The 21,014-nt window shown below is 41.5% G+C and overlaps 1 protein-coding gene across 6 annotated transcripts in view; it reads right to left on the bottom strand.

Moving 5' to 3' along the window:
* Positions 1-21,014, bottom strand: part of LRP1B (LDL receptor related protein 1B) — a 2,172,167-nt gene that overhangs the window by 726,011 nt on the left and 1,425,142 nt on the right. For all 6 annotated transcript variants that reach the window (XM_073634235.1, XM_073634238.1, XM_073634240.1 and 3 more), the window contains exons 29-30: positions 14,038-14,265; positions 1,868-2,042 (exon numbers count right to left, since the gene is read on the bottom strand). In XM_073634235.1, coding sequence (XP_073490336.1) covers positions 1,868-2,042; positions 14,038-14,265 — 403 coding nt within the window. The remainder of the gene's footprint in view (positions 1-1,867; positions 2,043-14,037; positions 14,266-21,014) is intronic.

The following is a 21,014-nucleotide window of genomic DNA, read 5'->3' as shown; positions in this document are numbered from 1 at the left end:
CCATCATTAGAGGGAATAAAAAAACATCAAACAGGCCCTCGTTAATTATATTATGTGCCAGATTCTTCATTTGGAACAAGGATGTAACTCATTAAATTGTGACTTGATGACAGATCATCAAAGTTACTAAAATTAAAAAAAAAGACCTGGATTTTGTTCTGGTGATACACCTTGTCTTTGAAGTTCAACTTTTGATGCCAACTTTATCTTGTTATCTTTCTAGCAAATGTACATAAAAAAGGAAAGAAGAGTTATTGAAGCAACTTATTGTTGAAATTTTGGAAGAATGCTTGACAAGGGTCAAACTGTGTTTTGTAATACTTTTTGAAACACGGGAGAGTTCACATCAACCTTCAGCAAATCAAAGTGCTAGAACATGATCAAAAACAGGACCCAGTTTATGTCAGTATTCATGCATGGACACAGCTAGGCATGTTTGTTTAAGACACAAACCTTGGCAGAATTTCTATGCCATTTATCTATGCCTTTATGCTACTTTGTGGGCTCAACCAAGCTGATATTTAATTCTGTTGCCTCTGTTGTGATTTTTTTGCTTTCTTGGTCCAGCGATCATGAGAGATATACAGCAGCTGCCATAGGATAGTAGGGACACCCACCCTGGGAAAGTCTCCAGGAAAGACTAAGTCAAAAAGGGGTAAACTCCAGCATGGACCTAACATCTACATCATATAGCGAGAGGTGGTTGGTCCAAAGTCTTTAATGGGAGGCCAGGGGCCTTCAAGGTTTATAGCACCATGGAGAACAGTAGTGAAGTCACAACTGTATCCAAATGTAATCTGAAAGTCAATGTTAGGTCTTAGCTATGACAAAAAAAAAATCAATTTGCCCCATGGTCAAGTTTTTGGGTACAACCCAATATACTGCGATTCAGTATTACAGCAGTGTGCTATCATCTGCATGCCTTGTAGATATCTTCCCATGTATCAAGCTGAATGGAAAGCTCACACAGAGATGATATATGTAGTGTACTATTAAACCCCCTGCAGGAGGTAGGCCAATCTAACTCTCTGGCATGAGCCACTATGATCTACACATCTTACCTCAATGATCACGAGTAAGGGCATTCATTTACAAAATCAAATGAAATACATAAACATATATTAATAATAATAAAAAGGTAATTGGTTTTAGTTGAGAATGTCTTTAGTTTACTGTCCCAATCACATCTAGTCAGATTTCGGAATTTGAAGATAAGTATTCCTTATGATGCAAGGTACTGCTCCTCATTCTTTTTATTCACACTAGCTGATCCCTGTTCAATGTTGACAGATGTCTTGCATCTTGGTAGGCAGGCAGTTCAAACAGAGCAGCATCGCTTCTCATTTCTTTGCAAGAGCTTATCAGTAGGTAAACCTGGGTAACCTAGTAGGTTCATTCTGCTGTCTCATACACACACAAAGGCAACTTATGAGCCAAAATGGCCTTTGTGGCTTCTACATTTTTCTGAACAGATCATTTTAAAAGTTTTCCTTAATGGATAAAAAAACTACAGATAGCAACATAAATGGCATCCAGTTGTGTAATTCATGTTACACTTCCATATTTGTACCATCTCTTATTACACTACATCACAATGCAGTAGTCTCAACACCTTTATGTTTGAAAAGAATATGGTATTAGGTAGAAACCCACATCAATGACACCTACTTTACTGCCACGCTGACAGAAAATCTTGCTGTCCCTGTGCTTTGCCAAAACACTACTTGGCCACCCCTTAGGTCTGCAGATTTGTTTTTCTCTTTAATGTAATTATCACACATACAACAGTTACTGCAGTTAGCTGCTGTATCCCTCTGCCAATCACTTCATGAGAATCAATTAAAAAAGGAAGAAAGCTATACTTTACCCTCTTGCTGGGTGAATAGCAAGGCTCTGTGCTTTATCAATGCCGTGTATAACTGATGTCTTCAGAGAGCCATCCAACCTGGCCACATTAATTTGCGTTTCGTCAAATTCTGAGCTGATCCAGTACAAATTACGTGATATCCAGTCCACAGCCAGACCTCGGATACTGTGAATATCTGAAAGATAAACATAAGCAAGAAACTGAACCTGTAACTTTACTTTGGTAATGTATTCCTTAAAGTAGAACTATAAGCAAAACGTTTTTCCTATTTGGATAGAGTAAATAAAGTTTATAACCCTATTAGATTTTTTTTTTTTTGCCATCTCTGTCACATTGTGGAGATTTCCTTTTTTCTTCCTGTCCAATAGCCAAAACAGCAGGTGAGAGGAAATCCCTGCAAATTAAGGGAATCCTTTGGGGCCCCCAGGTCACCAAAACTAGTGTCCCCATTGGAAGAATTCCCTCTATTACTTTTCTGGGGACAACCCAAAATGTGGGATTTTCTTTTACTTTTATGTTTCAAACAGGACCAATAGAGAGGGTGAATTTCCCTAAGCCCTGGTTCACACTGCTGCGGGTTAGAAATTGTGCAAGTTCAGCTGAACTTGCACAATTTCAAACCGGAAATGCAGTCCGACTTCGGGGGGGCAATTAATTTCAAACCGGAAATGCAGTCCGACTTCGGGGGGGCAATTTGCCAGACATCCGTGCGGGTTCATGCACAGATGTCTATTCAAATCACCCCCGAAGTCACCAAAAGTAGTACAGGAACTACTTTTGGGAATCCATGTAGCGCCGCACCGATTCGGACTGTGCCATTGCCGGCAATAGCCTCCGATTTGGCACGCAATTTGACATGCCAAATTGCATGCCAAATTGGCCCAATGTGAACGTGGGCTTTCAGGGGCACAGACAGCAATAAAAATCTTATAGGTGTTGTAATCCAACTCCACTCTATCATAACTTAAAAAAAAAAAAACTTTTGCCTTTAGTTACACTTTAATAAGTCAATAAATCTGTATTTGAAATGAGCTGCCATAGATCAGATGAAAAGAGCCTTGCTGTGTAAGTATCTGCTGTGTCAGCTGGTGAGGGGAGGGAAATTTGAGTAATTAGGTGGGCCTATAAGAGTAAATGCACTCAAGCTGGGCATTGTGAAGTTTACTGGTAGCCAAAAGAGCAGACATAGGTGGGTGAGTGGAATGAAGTCTACAATGTAGTGTCTCTTTCCTTATGTCATGATTCCAGATTGCAATGGTCAGCAGATCACTGATGTTTGTGTTATTTTACATATATTTTGGCAGCTAAAAATAACACCTATATATACTATATGGCCAAAAGGGTGTGTACATCTTACCATCACACCTAAATGAGATTGTTAGATGACGTATTCCAAAACCACCGGCATTAACAAGTATTTGCCCTCTTTTTGTGCTATAAAAGCCTTCACCCATCTAGGAGAGCTTTGCAAAATTTTTTGGATTATGTCTGTGGAATTTCTGCCTATTGAGCCAAAAGGGCAATTGTGTGGTCAGGTGCTGATGTTAAAGGAGAAGATCTTTGTCAAAATTGACATTCCACTTCATCTTAAAGGTGTTAAATAGTATGGTTGAGGACAGAACTCTGTGTAGGCCACTCGACTTCTTAACAGTCTACACCAAACTCATAAACCCATGTCCTTATGGACCTGGCTTTGTGCACATCAGAAAATTAAGCTGGAACAGAAAGGGGCCTTCCCCAAAATACACAATTTGTCTAAAATGTCTTTGTATGCTATAGCATTAACTGTTCTCTTCACTTAAAACACCTAAACTCAATAATTTGGAGAGCTGTCCACATACATTTGGCCATATAGGTAAGCGCGATTTATGTCTGCATACTTTTGGCTATACAGTGTATTTGTTACTATGTATGCAACCATTTAGTTGAATTTGCCCTTTAGATCACATTCAATTATCACTTTATTGTAGCCAAAAGATTCTACAGAACCATAATTGTATCCTCGATTGGCTCTTTGAGAGGACATTAATAATAATGGAATATGTCTGTGGAATGTCTGCCTATTGAGCCAAAAGGGCATTTGTGGGGTCAGGTACCGATGTTAAAGGAAAAGACCTGGGTCAAAATTGGCATTCCAGTTCATCTTAAAATTGTTAATAGTATGTTTGAGGTCAGAACTCTGTGTAGGCCACTCAAGTTCCTTAACAGTCTACACCCAACACAAAACGTTATGTTCTTATGGACCTGGCTTTGTGCACATCAGAAAATTAAGCTGGAGCAGAAAGGGGCCTTCCCCAAAATGCACAATTTGTCTAAAATGTCTTTGTATGCTATAGCATTAACAGTCCTCTTCACTTGAAACACCTAAACTCAATAATTTGGAGAGCTGTCCATATACATTTGGCCATATAGGTAGGCGCGATATATGTCTGCATATTTTTGGCTACATAGTGTATTTGTTACTATGTATGTAACCATTTAGTCGAATTTGCCCTTTAGATCAAATTCAATTATCACTTTATTGTAGCCAAAAGATTCTACCGAACCATAATTGTATCCTCTATTGGCTCTTCGAGAGGACATTAATAATCATTAACGTCTTACTGCCAAGCACGTTGAAATCCTGCAGCAACAATTATCATTAAGCTACACTTACGGTCAATAATAATTCACTGGAATACATGGTGGGAAAAATAAAACTCTATCCTATAGACTGCGGCCATGCAAATGAAGACAGTCGGTTTTGGTGCTTTGGGTATTCTTTGCAAAATGTCCTGTCAAATGTTTATGTTCGAGCAGCAAATGTTCCCCACCACATGGGAGATGAGTACACGTGTCATCCTTAATAATGTAATCCACAGCAGCTGTAGTGGAGAGGCAAAAGTAAAGCAAATAATACAAGTACCCAATTCCCAGAATAATATTATATGCACAATGATGTGTTAGACTGTATTTAACTGCAGCTGATAGCCTTAGCAAAGTCACTTTGTCATTTAATGGAGACAAACCAAACAAAAAGGAAAGGCGCTATTGCAGCCAATAAGATACTTTATTTTTTATCAACTGCACTAAAAATTAATAACTGGACTCCATGGTTAACATCACTGTCTGTGTATTTTTTTCATGTTTTTTTTAACACAGTACTGTCAATTAACCATTATTCCTAAGGTTTGTAATAAAAGTTGATTCAAGCCCGTGTATCATCCAGACCGGATTTTCACAATGCCTTTTGATTAGGTTTACTAAAGATTTAAATTTACGCTTGTAAGGGGTCCAGAACATTGGCGCCATTGTTCCTAATTGTACCAGAAGAAGAGATCACGATATTCCAATTCTTAAATCTCTTTACCGGTTGCCTGTGGCTTTGAGAATTGAATTTGAAATGATTTTCCTTATTTTTAACTGTTTGCTTAGCCTTTTCTCACTGCATCTTATGGTGGCCATGCATGCTTTGATAAATGATTGATTTATTTTCCAATCAATCTTTTCCAATAGGAATTATCAAACTTTAGTTTCAACTCATTTGATCGATATGCCACACATGAGGAAGTGGATTTTGACGGATAGTTAAAGTATAACAGTAACCAGAGTATTTTTCTCAGAGAATAGGTGCAGGAACTCCCCTCTCCCAAGTCACCCCTTGTCTCCGCCTCCTATCCATTCCCTGTTTCTACCCCCTGCCCACCTCCCAGTACCACCTCTTTTAGAGAAAACAGAACCAAATATCATTTTGTGGTGCTTAGTAATCTGTATGGGATTTGGTAGTTATAATAAGAAAATCAGTAAAATGGATCCCACGCAGTCAGCAACAATAGCCCCCCAAAGCAAAAACAGATCTCTCCCGCAATAATAGACACCCCAAACAATATTAGATCCCCCCAGCAACAATAGACTGCTTGCAACAAAATATCATCTTGCAACAACAGACCCACCCCTGGAACAATGGACCCCACTACCAATAACAGATCTCCCAGCAGCCAGCATTAATAGACTTTCCAGCAGTTAGCAACAATAGACCCCTCCTCAATGGTATATTGCTCCCAGCAACAATTGACCACAAGCGATATAAGACTCCTCCCTCAACAATAGATCCCCCAGCTACAATAGACTCCTCTCTCAACAGTAGATCTCTTCCAGCAACAATTCATCCACTAGCAACATAAGACAGGGGGTCTTATGTTGCTAGTGGGTCAATTGTTGCTGGTGGGGGGGGGCAGCAACAGTAGACTTCCCCAGCAACAATAGATTCCCCCAGCAGCTGGCATAATTGGACACTTCAGCACACCCCACTACCCCCTGCCACTGCATACATTCAATCCTAGAGGTGCCGGAACTGCCCCCCCCCCCCCCCCCCCCCACATTCCTGCTGAATAAAAGCCCTGACAGTAACTGTTGGTTGTAAATTATCAAACGCTTTTCTGATCCGGTAATCAGAAATGTGACCAGAGATAAAAGCTATTCATTGCATAATAATGTAGATTGTTCCTCAATTTTGATGGTGAACCTACAAAATATTTGGCTAAAAGTTTGGGTTCTAAGGGATTTGCCACAAACCCATGGGCGGCAGCAAACCTGAACCTCATCCCTACTCAGGTCAATAAATAGTAACATATTTGCTATTTCTAGAGCCCAACTAAAGAGTGAGAGTTTGCTTTTGTTGTTGTGTACCCAAGCTTTGGAATTTTCTACGATTGATACGTAAAGTGGATCTTGTCCTAAATTTCACATCTGCATGCATCTCTGTATACTAATGTGAAATAACTTAACACTTTTATTTACTTATTTTTTGTTTTGCTTACTTTTTTTTCATCTTCCACTTCCTGGTTTCCCTAAAGACAATGGTGATGTAGTCCCGGGCACAAGATGCCCCCTGGGAAGGCTATGTCACCACAAAATTGTGTTTGAAAAACTGCTGCGCAAGAACCGCGTGACATAAAAAATGACAACGACCTAAATTTTATTCTCTAGGGTCACTGCTAAAAAAAAAAATATAATGTTTAGAGGTTCCAAGTAATTTTCTAGCAAAAATACTGATTTTTAATTGTAAACAACAAGTGTCAGAAAAAGGCCTGGTCCTTAAGTGGCTAAATAGACCTTTCAACTAAGCCCCCATTGGGCAGGGTGAAACGCGTCAGTGGGTGTGGTTTAGTAGAGGATTGTAGGCTGGGGCTGCTTCTCACTTCTGGATTATATGGGCTGGTTGGGTTGAGTGGTGATCCCCACACAGACAGAATGGTAAGAGGTTAGAACCTCAAGTTTGTGTGTCCACTAGGGAGATTCTCCTGTCCTGATGACCACTGTAATGAGAGCTGAACATGAAGGAACATCCAATATTTTGAGCTACCACCAGGGGAAAAAAGGGGGAGATCTTTCAATAAGGGCACTTATTTCAGTGACAACTATCTATGGAAGGGGTCTCAAACTAGCGGCCCTCTAGCTGTTGCAAAACTTCAAGTCCCATGAGGCATTGCAAGGCTGACAGTTACAAGCATGACTCCCACAGCCAGAGGCATGATGGGACTTGTAGTTTCGCAACAGCTGGAGGGTCGCCAGTTTGAAACCCCTGGTCTATGGGGATTGCTTCTCACTTCTTGCCTGGTCTTCAGTACAGTAACTGAAGTAAAGTCTCCCCAATGGGACACAGATGGAAAGATGAAAAAAAAAGAACAAACCTACAGGGATTCAACCATTTTCCATCCAAAATGAAAAAAAAAAATATATATTTTTTTAAAAGATTGTTTTTACAGGAGCAGTGCTTTTAATGATGCCTAAAGTGAAACAATAAAAAATAAAAATTCCTTTAAATATAGTGCATGGGGGGTCCCCTTAGTTTGCCTTTAAAGTGGCGCATCTATACCATGTGTAGAACCTTCCGCAGCAAAACTGCCATTTATAAAGGAAAAAATGACATTTAAATTGCCAGAAATACAATACCTTTACCGGCAATTCAAAACTGAAAAATGATTGCAAAGGCTGATAATTAATCACATTAACGTTTGCACACTGCTTACATAAAAAAAAAAAAAAGAATTGTAACAATGTACTAATGAATATAGAGCTTGTGTATTTTTATATTTGTGTATGTTTACAAATGCTTATGTATTTTTTGATTTGTGTTTTTTTTAATACCTGCCCAGAATTTAGAATTAAACGTGTATTAAAGCAGATCTCACAATTTTTCTAACTGAATGAGCCCAACAGTACTTGCTCAGAGTGATAGCATAAAGACAAGGCGAAAGGTAAGTCCTATCTGCCTGTAAATGTGACCATGGTGGGTGGAATAAAGACTCTCCCGTTGCCGTCTCTGGCTTTATAAATAACTCATACAACTGAAGAAAGAAGGGCTGTGGGGGGAGATAACACAGGATACTGTAACCCTTCTATGTGTCCAGCCAGCGACAGAAGCATATGATGCAAATCAGTGCAGGAGCCTCTCAAGATAACGCTTTGCCTTCCACGGGCTTTGGCTGTGTACTAAGCTGCAAATATACGCATAAGGAGATTATTTGTAATTTAATGTAAATGATAGTAAGTAAGGAATAACATGAATATAAATCCAATAACTGTATCTTCGTTTTTTTTTTTATATATATATATTAAAAACAGGGATTCTTCAATAAACAGCCTGCCTGTTCACAATATTTTAAGTTTTGCTTTAGTGCTGCTTTAAGCATTGCAGAAGGAAAGATTTTCTTTAGGTAGCTCTCCCAGGAGTGGTGGCCAAAGGTCTTGAGAAGGACTGAATGTATGTACATGGAGGAAGCATGCATGTATAAAGTCCAGGTTCAATTATATTCAGACCCATATGTCATAAAAATGCAACTTGGTACTTGGTACTGTTAAAGAAAGTGTGTTCTGGACTGATAGAATTGATGAGATACTAAGGGGTATCCCTCCAGATGAAGATTGAAGCCTTAGGGTACTTTCACACTAGGGTGACGGGTCCATTAGCTGCAAAGAGCCGCTAGTTTTAGTGGCGCTTTACTGTCATTCTAGCGGCCCTTTCGCCCGCTAGTGGCTGAAGAAGGGGTTAATAGCGCCCATGTTGTGGCGCTTTCGCAGCACTTTTCATTCTAATGGATGCTGCTTGCAGGACTTTTTTTTCCCGTCCCACAAGCACACCACCCCAGTGTAAAGGAATTTGGCTTTCACACTGGGGAGGCGCTTTTCAAACGCTTTACAGGCGCTATTTCTAGCGCTAAAAAACCTGAAAACTACCTCAGTGCGAAAGTAGCCTTAAAGTGCTTATAAAGACTTACATATACCAAGTAAAATGACTGGCCTCAGGTGATATACAGAGATTAAATAAATCCTTCAACATAAGTTGTATCTGTTTATCAGCTCTTCTGAGATTTCAGGAAACAGGTGCCAGGGAGCTGAAATTACACAGAGCTCAGTAAGGAGAGCGCTAACAGCTGATTGGAGGGAAGGGACACCCCCCCCCCCTCACACAGCACACAGGAACAGAGCTGAGGCTGTCAATCAACTAGGTGGGACCCCTGTCACCTTTTTTCTCTTGGTGTCAGGAAAACTTTTCAGAAGTGAATCATGCTGATAGGAAGGAAGAAGCAGACAGAAATTACACTCATTGCTTTTAATTGAGACAAGTACACACTATAGAGGGATATGCTTTGTTCATATTTCATGTCTAAGGTTTACAACCAATTTAAGTCCCAAGCCCTAATGAAGGGTAGCCCTCTGAATCCCTGAAATTCATCAGTTCAAGGCTTAACTGGCGCCTGGAGTGTCACACTAATTACCCCCCAACATTTCATCAATCATTTTAGTCCTGTACACACTTTAAGAGTGCCAAGCCCTGATAAAGTGGTACCCTTTAAATCCTCGAAATGCATTACATTTTTATGCCATACAAATCTGAATAAAAGTAAATCTGGACTTTTTTGCATGCTTTTGGTGTTTTCCTTCTTATATACCCAAGTTATTACTGCGGTCTATATCTTCACAAGAGAGACTCATCCTCTCCATTTATTTTGGTGATAATTGTCATCAAGTCTGAAAGTGAGGGAAAATCCAAAATTTTGAGCTGTCACCAGAACAAAAATAGAAAACGAATAGGGGCACCTTTTTCGGTGATAACTGACTTCCAGGGGTTTTCCTTTCACATAACTATTAGGAATTAAGCTGATTATGCTCCAAAAAAGTGCAAAGAGCCCTCCAGCCCTATATCTATATATTTCACATTCCTTTTCCAAATATCCGATACCCTAAATACCTGCCCTAAACACAGTACTTGACTTTTTTTAGTCTTGTACTAAATAAATGCTCAGAACCTCTGTGACCCTTTCTCTTCACTTCCTATCCTGGTGACCATATAGAGATAGAGAAGGATCTCCTCAATATAAACAAATATATCCTCAATATAAACAAAGACGGCTTTTTTTCCTGGTTAATGGAAACTGTCTGTCCCAGTGTCTACGCAGAATGTTAGGGAAAACCTCTACAATGGAGACACAGAAAACTGTCATAACCTGACAAAGTTTTTAAGGAAATAACAGGGAAGTAAAGGGAAAGAAAAGGAAGGAACAGAAAAAGAAAAAAGAAAAAGAAAGAAAAGGGAGAGAAAGGAAAAGGAAGAAGAGAGGAAAAGTAAGAAGACTGGAAAAGACTGGAAAAGTAAGAAGACTGGAAAGAAGAAGGAAAAGCAAAGGAAAGGAACAGAAAATGAAAGGAAAAAGGAAAGGAGAAGGAAAAGAATGAAAAGGAAAGGAAGATGAAAGGAAAAGGAAAGAAAGAAAAGGGAAAGGAAAAGGAGGGAAAATAAAAGGGAAAGGAAAGGGAAGGAAAGAGAAAGGAAAGGGAAAGAAAAATGAAGAAAAAGAGGAAGAGGAAAGGAAGAGGGAAGGAAAGAAAAGGGAAAGGAAATGAAGAGGAAGAGGAATAGAAAAAGTAAAACAAAAGGCGGAGAAAAGGGAAAGCAAAGAAAAGAACAACAAAGAAAGGGAAAAGGAAAGAAACAGAGGAAAGGAAAAAGGAAGACAGGGAAAGGTAAGGAAAAGAAAAGGAAAAGAAAATGAAAGGAAGAGGAAAAAGGAAAGTGAAAAGCAAAGGAAAAGAAAAATAATTAAAAGGAAATAAAAGAAAAGAAAAGAAAAAGGAAAGAGAGGGAAAAGGAAGGAAGAAAAAAATGAAATGAAAAGGAAAGGAAGAGAATAGGAAGATGAAAGAAGGGGAAAATTAAAGAAAAGGAGGAGGGTAGGAAAAGGAAGAGGAGAGGAAAAGAAAGAAGAAAGAAAAGGAAAGGAAAAGTAAAAGAAAGAGGAAGAAGAAGAGGAAAAGGAAAGGGAGAGGAAAGGAAAAGGGAAGAAAAGAAAAAAGGAAAGAAAGGGAAAAGGAAAGGAAAATAAAATAAAATAAAAAAGGGTTTACTTGCAACAATTTATCTAACTTAATGCATTAATACAAGAAGCCTACATTTTGTTGTGGACCCTGTCTTATCTAAATCCATTCCTGTTTCCTAAATACTACATCTAGTGACTGCAATGATCTTTTGAGTCGTCCATAGGCTGAATCATCATCTCAGTCAATCCACAATAATAGTCAGGAGAGGACTGGGCTTGGCAGCAGGAGGGCATTAGCCCTATGGGCCAGTACTAAGAAAATATGTTGGGCTAATGGCCCTTAAGGCCCCTTTCACACTTATACGACTTCAAAGTCGCGCGATTTTACCGCGATTTCGCGGCCGCGATTTGCCACGATTTTACCACGATTTTACCACGATTTGGGAGCAGTACTACTTTGTACGACTTTGCCACATTTTTGGCATTTACAAATGAAAACATACAGTAGTTGGTATGAATCATAAGGGGGAACTCCATGCCAAGTTTTAAATAAAAAAACTGGCGTGGGTTCCCCCCAGGGGCATACCAGGCCCTTAGGTCTGGTATGGATTGTAAGGGGAACCCCCTACGCCGAAAAATCGGCGTGGGGTCCCCCCAAAATCCATACCAGACCCTTATCCGAGCACGCAGCCCGGCCGGTCAGGAATGGGGGTGGAGACGAGCGAGCGCCCCCTCCCCCTCCTGAACCGTACCAGGCCACATGCCCTCAACATGGGGGGTGGGTGCTTTGGGGTATGGGGGGCGCCCTGCGGGCCCCCCCACCCCAAAGCACCTTGTCCCCATGTTGATGAGGACAAGGGCCTCTTCCCGACAACCCTGGCCGTTAGTTGTCGGGGTCCACGGGCGGGGGGCATATTGGAATCCGGGAGCCCCCTTTAATAAGGGGGCCCCCAGATCCCGGCCCCCCACCCTATGTGAATGAGTATGGGGTACATGGTACCCCTACCCATTCACCTAGGCAAAAAAGTGTCAATAAAAAAACACAGTACACAGGTTTTTAAAGTAATTTATTAGGCAGCTACGGGGTCTTCTTCCGACTTCGGGGGTCCTCTTCCGACTTCGGGAGTCTCTCCGGCGTCTTCTCCCGGTGTCCTGATCTTCTGCTGGCTCCTCCGCTATCTTCTGCAGCTCAATTGCTAGCGGTGGCCCGGACTTCTGCCTTCTTCTTTTCTTCTGGGCATGCTGGGACTGTGACGTTTTAGGAGGCGTGGTCACCGGGTGATGACCACGCCCCCTTATGACGGCACAGTCCCAGCATGCCCCGGGACAGTGACCTCATAAGGGGGCGGGGTCACCGCCTATATAAGTCCATTGCGGAGTGTTCAGAGACCATTCCAGCTGGAGAGAGCTTCGTGTCAACATCTCTGGAAGAAAAGAAGAAGGCAGAAGGCAGAAGTCCGGGCCACCGCTAGCAATTGAGCTGCAGAAGATAGCGGAGGAGCCGGCAGAAGATCAGGACACCGGGAGGAGATGCCGGAGAGACCCCCGAAGTCGGAAGAGGACCCCCGAAGTCGTAAGAAGACCCCTGAAGTCAGAAGAAGACCCCGGAGCTGCCTAATAAATTACTTTAAAAACCTGTGTACTGTGTTTTTTATTGACACTTTTTTGCCTAGGTGAATGGGTAGGGGTACCATGTACCCCATACTCATTCACATAGGGTGGGGGGCCGGGATCTGGGGGCCCCCTTATTAAAGGGGGCTCCCGGATTCCGATAAGCCCCCCCGCCCGCAGACCCCGACAACCAACGGCCAGGGTTGTCGGGAAGAGGCCCTTGTCCTCATCAACATGGGGACAAGGTGCTTTGGGGTGGGGGGGCCCGCAGGGTGCCCCCATGCCCCAAAGCACCCACCCCCCCATGTTGAGGGCATGCGGCCTGGTACGGTCCAGGAGGGGGGGGCGCTCGCTCGGGGGGCGCTCGACCGGCCGGGCTGCGTGCTCCGATAAGGGTCTGGTATGGATTTTGGGGGGGACCCCACGCCGATTTTTCGGCGTAGGGGGTTCGGTTCCACTTAGATCCATACCAGACCTAAGGGCCTGGTATGCCCCTGAGGGGGAACCCACACGGTTTTTTTCATTTAAAACTTGCCGCGGCGTTCCCCCCTCAGGATTCATACCAGACAGCTGTCAGCACTGCCTGTCGCTCATCGAGAAAGGAAAAAAAAGTTTTCCTTTCCCGATCAGCGAGCCAGGCTTGTGCTTACAAAGTCGTACTGAAGTTGTGTCTATATTATTCAGGCACGATTTGCATGCTACTTCAGGGTTTAACATTGAGGTCTATGGAGTACAACTCGCATAGAAGTTGGACCAAAGTAGTGCAGGGAATACTTTCAAGTCGGCACGACTTAAAGTCGTGCCAATATGAATGGTAGTCATTGAAAATCATGGAGAATGACTTGTCATACGATTTTGCAGTACAAAATTGTGGGACAAGTCGTATAAGTGTGAAAGGGGCCTAATAGAGATATTTAAACATTCAGACATTGATTAGAGTGGGACCTGTAGCTTGGCATTAGATAGCTAACTTATTCAGACCTGTGGCATCTACCAGAAAGAAATTTTCTAGCACCAACCAACCTTCTTTGTAGCTTTCAGATGTCATGTGACCAAGAGCCACAGAGTAAGCTGATGCTGGAAGATGTAAAAAGGTGTGGCACAATTAAGGAATGCCCACCAATGAATGAGGCACCATGGCATGTTTTGCACGGTACACTTTATTCAGTCCACTGATATCAGTCCCTAAAATGTGATGATCAAGGTGGTTTGCAAGGTGGACACATTTTATAATACAGAGAAGCAAGTTCATGGGTTTACCTCCTGAGATGACCGTCTCCAGACCGGTCCCATTAATGAACGCGCGTTTTATTGTCTGAGTCTTCACATCTGTCCAGTACAATCGTTCTTCAAGAGCATCAAAGTCTACCACTGTAACATCATCAATGTCTGGAACAGTAAACGCTGTAATGAAGTTGAAGTAGGGGTTGTCTATGTCAACTCCTCGTATTTCTGATCTTCTGGCATAGACAAGAAACTTTTTCATCTCTGAAAATGAAGAAAATAAGAATGAAATTATGTCACCTTATGGAACTATATTTGCTTGCGTACTACTAATTTCAGCTGCAACCTTTCTATGTCAAGACAGTGATACGTAGCTGGTGAAAAAGTAATGTAATGTCCATCAAGTGACAGCTTACTTGGGAAATTAACCATGAGCTCCTGAAGATTTTACCCTCTTCATGACCAGCCTATTTTTTGCTATTTAGCACTGTGCTACTTTAACTGGTAATTGCATGGTCATGTAACATACCCAAATTAAATGTATATACGTTTTCCACACAAATAGAACTTTCTTTTGGTGGTATTTGATCACTACTGTTTTTTTTTCTTTTTTTTTAGAAGACTAAAAAAAAAAAGACCGACATTTAAAAAAAAAAAACTATACTTTTTTATTTTCTGCTACAAAACATATCCAATAAAAACAAATAAAAAAATAAAAATGTTCATACATTTTGGCCAAACTATATTCTGCTACATGTCTTTGATTAAAAAAAGCCCAGTAAGTGTATATTGATTGGTTTGCATGAAAGTTATAGCATCGACAAACCATGGTATTTATATTGGAATTTTGCTCTTTCTTCTTTTTATACCCTGTTTCTCTGAAAATAAGACCTATCGTGATTGTCGATGATGGCTGCAATATAAGCCCTACCCCCCCAAATAAGCCCTACCCTGTTTCCCTGAAAATAAGCCCTACCCTACCTACACCGACCTACAAGGACTTTAACTAGGGCTTATTTGGGGGGTAGGGCTTATATTGCAGCCATCACTGAAAATCACGCTAGGTCTTATTTTCGGGGAAACAGGGTAGTACTAATATAGTGGGCGCATGCATCCGGAAGAAGGCAGCAATGTACGTTGCCTGTGCACATGTGGTTAAAAAAAATCTGTAAGCAAAAACAATCGGAACTATTTTTTTTTTCTTTTTATCAATGTTCATATGATGTCCAGTTTGTGAATAGGTAATGGTCATTTATCAATAACCCCCCACCAAGACCCCAAGATATCTTGCTAACACTACAGGAGGTTACAGATCTACATTACATATATACATTACATAGGCGGGTTATTTTTAGGCCTTGTTTACATTAGCATTTAGGGGGTGGTAAGAACACAAGTTTGAGCTGCTCCCCTTTAAGCTGCAAAGGCAGCAGATGGGGATGTACACATGCCATGGCATGGCAAAAATGATTCTCTTTATTGTGCTCAATGGGTAATACTCATACCTCCCAACATTTTGAAATGGGAATGAGGGACACCTAGTAGCAAACGCATGTAGGCATAGGGCACGCCCCTTGCCACACCCCCTTAAAGAAGACTTAACTAAAAAAAAGAAGGTTAAATAAATTCACAAGGGCTTTTTTTTACCTATACTATTGCTTTATATTGGCTTTTACAATTTACAAATGCAGCAATTTAGAATTTGGATGAAAGGTTTAGCACTGGGAAACACTTTTAGAAAGATACAACGTACATTTTATATACAATTATATAGATCAGACCAAAATGAGGGACAAATGAGGAGGAATGAGGGACAGAGGGACATTGCTCCAAATCAGGGACAGTCCCTCGAAATCAGGGACAGTTGGGAGCTATGGTAATACTGCCCATCAAAATAACCCATTGACCTTAATGGGGCTGCACTGCAACAACCCCACAACCACCTGCAATGCACACAATTGCTGTGTGGTGGTGCACATTTTTAGTGGTAAAAAAAGGCTGTGAAGAGGTGACATAATGGGGTTGATTTACTAAAGGCAAATAGCCTGTGCACTTTGCAGAGTGCAGTTGCCCTCTGCAGGTTCAATTGCTCCAGAGCTTAGTAAATGGGGTAAGGCTTGACTTTGCAAAGAGTACCCAATGCTGTGCAAGGAAAATTAAAAAAACTGCATTTTTGCTTGAACATGATTGGATGATGGAAGTCAGCAGAGCTTCTGCTCATTTACTAAGCTCTGAAGCAACTGCTCTTGCAGAGGGCAACAGTCTTTTTCCCTTTAGTAAAACAACCCCAATGTCTCCTTACTGCCTTCTCCACCACGGATCTTTCTTCAGAGGGAACCACAAGTTTAAACAAAGTGAAGACAGACGGTTGATTTACTAATAGCAAATAGACTGTGCACTTTTCAAGTACAGTTGCCCCAGAGCTTAGTAAATGGGGTAAAGCTTCACTTTGCAAAGAATACCCAATCACATACAAAAATATGAATGCAATCTATACACTGGGGGGAGAACCTCTGGGGGAATCTAGGATGGAAAAGGACCTGGGGGTCCTAGTAGATAATAAGCTCAGCAATGGCATGCAATGCCAAGCTGCTGCTAACAAAGCAAACAGAATATTGGCATGTATTAAAAAGGGGATCAACTCCAGAGATAAAAACGATAATTCTCCCACTCTACAAGACTCTGGTCCGGCCGCACCTAGAGTATGCTGTCCAGTTCTGGGCACCAGTCCTCAGGAAGGATGTGCTGGAAATGGAGCGAGTACAAAGAACGGCAACAAAGCTAATAAAGGGTCTGGAGGATCTTAGTTATGAGGAAAGGTTGTGAGCACTGAACTTATTCTCTCTGGAGAAGAGACGCTTGAGAGGGGATATGATTTCAATATACAAATACCGTACTGGTGACCCCACAATAGGAATAAAACTTTTTCGCGAAAGGGAGTTTAATAAGACTCGTGGCCAGAATAAAAGAGGTTTAACCTTAAACTACGTAGAGGGTTCTTCACTGTAAGAGCGGCAAAGATGTGGAATTCCCTTCCACAGGCGGTGGTCTCAGCGGGGAGCATCGATAGTTTCAAGAAACTATTAGATAAGCACCTGGATGACCGCAACATACAGGGATATACAATGTAATACTGACACATAATCACACACATAGGTTGAACTTGATGGACTTGATGGTGTCTTTTTTCAACCTCACCTACTATGTAACTATGTAACTATGCAAGGATTTTTTTTTTTTTAAACTGCAATTTTGCTTGCACATGATTGGATGATGGAAATCAGCAGATCGTCCCCTCATTTACTAACATCTGGTCAACCGCACTTGCAAAGTGCACAGTCTATTTGCCTTTAGTAACTCAACCTCAGAATCTCTTGCTGATTAAAAGAGGGATGAAGGGACTGATAAGGCCAACACTATTTTCTCACACAAGACCCGTGTTCTTATTAGTACACTGACCAGGTGAAGTAATATCAAATTTGTGTGCCTAGATGTGATTTTGCAGTCTACACACAACACATTCCTGTCCATCAATGAAACCTGTATTTAATATTGACCAAAATAAAATACGGTTATTTGTGCAGTTATCTCCTTCAGCAGAAGTTTCAACTTGGCCATGCTGTAAGGAATAAGCATGACCACTGGGATTTGTGCCTCTAAGCTATAAACGGTCAGGAATGAATAACGCCAGTGACAGAAACCTGGCAAAAATACCAACTACACCCCGCAATGCAATTGTGATTCCAAACCCAGCACTTCTACATGTGCAAATCTAATTGCCAAGAGAGTAAAAAGAAAAAAGATGGAAAACAGTGAAACTGAAAACTACTTTGAAACCTCTAAAATACTTCATTTTATTAACCTCTTTAGCCCAGGAAGGTTTTACCCCCTTGATGACCAGGCCACTTTTTGTGATACGGCACTGCGTTATTGTAGCCTTCCTGTTGGTATGATTATGTCAGATTTTTGCGTCTCAAAGCGGTACAATTGTTTTGCATAGAAATTTGGCGTTTTATATTGTAGGCCTGTAACTCTTAGGAATAACACACTTAAATCTGTCCAAACAAGAGTCTAGTAGACATCCCGGGTATGATAAAGTTTGAAAAACAAAATCAAAAATTATAATATAATAAATAACTATAAATAATTATAAATAAGTAATAATATAATAATAATAATAATAAAATGTATTTCCTCACGATTCACTACCGCTTAATTCTGCACTATTGCTGTTTTCTAGCTGGTATAAAACCACTTTTGATGTAAAGAGACACTTTTTGGTTGCTATGGACAATCTCCAGTTTCCAGGCAGAAAGAACAGTATATATAATATAAAACTGCATGCAGGGCACTGGACAAAGCACTGGGGACAAAAGGGAGGTGAAATGATTTTATACAGTAATGTAATCTGTAAGATTACAGTACTGTATGTGTTATGTTTTGTGTACTTTTTGAATTTGCCGCCGAGCTCCGTCCCCATGCGTTGCGGCGCTCGCAAGAAACGGAGCCCGGCACACAGAGCATCGGACGGAGGACACAGGCCACAGACACAGCGGGGGGACAGCGCAGGATCCTGGGGACAAGGTAAGTAACCTGCACCAGGATTCTACAATGCAATTCCGAGTGTGGCTCGGGGGTTACTGCTAATGGTACTGAAATTTAACCCTGAGCCACACTTGGGAACACCGCCAGGGGGGTTGACTAACAATTGCGCGGTGGTGCAACACTGTACTCAATGTCCTTTTTTTCCCACAAATAAAGCTGCGGTTTTAATTGTTTGCACTGTAAACAAAAAAAGAGCGACAATTAAAAAAAAAAAACAATATATATATATATATATATATATATATATATATATATGTATATATATATTACTTTATACTATAAAACACATCCAATTAAAAAAAAAAATCAAATTTCTTCATCAATTTAGGCCAATATGTATTCTGCTACATATATTTGGTAAAAAAAATATCCCAATAAGCGTATATTGATTGGTTTGGATGAACGTTATAGCATCTACACACTATGGGATAGATTTATGGAATTTTGACTTTTTACATTTTTTTTTACTAGGAATGGCGGAGATCAGCGATTTTTAGCGGGACTGCGACATTGCGGCAGACAAATCTGACACTATGTGGGTTGATTTACTAAAAGCAAATAGACTGTGCACTTTACTCACAAGTGCAGTGGCTCCAGAGCTTAGTAAATGAGCAGAAGCTCTGCTGACTTTCATTATCCAATCATGTAAAAGCAAAAATGCTTTTTGTCTATTTTCCTTGCACGTGATTGGGTATTCTTTGCAAAGTGAAGCTTTACCTCATTTACTAAAGTCTGGAGCAATTGCACTTGCAGTAGGCAACTGCACTTTGCAAAGTGTACAGTCTATTTGCCTTTAGTAAATCAACCCCTAAGTGACACTTTTTGGGGACCAGTGACACCAATGCAGTGACCAGTGCTAAAAAAAAAATGCACTGTCACTGTACTAATGACACTGGCAGGGAACAGGGTTAACATCAGGGGCGATCAAAGGGTTAAATGTGTTCCCTGGGAGGTGTTTTCTAACTGGGGGGGTGCTTTGACTGGGGGAAGACAGAGATCTTAGCAGACACACACTCACAGAACGGCGATCTGACTTGTTCACATAGGCCGACCATCGTTCTTCCTCCCTTGGTAATGATCATGGGTTGCTGGCAAACATCGGGATCCACTGGGTCTCTGACGGCGCACGTGCGCACCCCATACCCAGGACTAGAAATCACGTACAGGTAAGTGATTTAGCCCAGGAGGGCCGTCCTGCCGCAGTATATGTGCTTGGGGTGGTCCGGAAGAGGTTAAAGTCACAATTCCAGTAGTACAGTTTTTTCAAGTGTAGTTGCTATGTATTAAAGCTCAACTCCAGGCAATTATTTTCCCATGCAGTGAAGCTGTGCCTACACGGGTTAAAGAGGAAGTAAACCCCAATTTTGCTCCCCACAAGGCCTGCTAATGAAAAGCATAATGGGCTAGTATGCATTGCATACTAGCCCATTATGTGTCACTTACCTGCAAACAAAGCCTGCGCTGTCCCCTGTGCAGGCCGTGTCCATCTTGCCCCTCTTCCTTCCGAGGCCGCGGACTCCTGCTCTGTGACTGGCCGGAGCCGCGGGACGTCCCGCGCATGTGTGCGGGAGTCCTCAGTCATGGGATACGCTGGGGGAAGAAATGGCACGGTGGTCCGTTTCTTCACAGCGCATGCGCCGATGACGACATTGGCGCACTAGAAGTGAAATATCTCCTAAACGGCGCACGTTTAGGAGATATTTCCACTACCTATAGCAGTGATGGCAAACCTTGGCACTCCAGATGTTTTGGAACTACATTTCCTATGATGCTCATGCACTCTGTAGTATAGTTAAGCATCATGGAAAATGTAGTTCCAAAACATCTGGGGTGCCAAAGTTCGCCATCGCTGACCTATAGGTAAGCCTTATTCTAGGTAGAAGTCACACAAAAGGGTTTACAACCACTTTAACTGCTGGTTTTGTCAGGGAGAAACCAGAAAGCTTATACTCACCCGATCCTCTCCTCTAGTGGCAAATGGCGCTCCCCCACGATCCAGCGGTGGACTCTTCCTGACGTCTTCATGACTAGAGCAGGTCTATGGGTGTGATGATGTGAGGAACAGTCCACCACACAAGACTGCTACTCTGCAAGGAGGCAAGAGTTGCAGGGAACCCAGTCTTGTGCTGGAAGGATCAGATGATTAGGTATATCTCTATTCTCTAATCCCCTAGACAAAAATGAGCAGTTAGCCCGTGCAGTGCGGGCACAGCTCCATTGAACAGGGAAAAAAAAATCTGCCCAGGGTTCAACTTTAAAGTAGAATTATAGGCATTTTTTTTTCATTTTGGATAGAGTAAGGGAGGGTTATAGCCTCTGTCAGTTATTTATTTATTTTTTTAGCCATCTGGTGTCCCATTAGGGAGATTTACCTTCACTTCCTGTCCCATAACCAAAACAGGACAAGA

This window comes from Aquarana catesbeiana, linkage group LG06 (assembly GCF_042186555.1).
Source record: "Aquarana catesbeiana isolate 2022-GZ linkage group LG06, ASM4218655v1, whole genome shotgun sequence".
NCBI lineage: Eukaryota > Metazoa > Chordata > Amphibia > Anura > Ranidae > Aquarana > Aquarana catesbeiana.
Note: the sequence above shows the minus strand (reverse complement) of the source record. Positions and strands in the feature narration are given on the sequence as shown.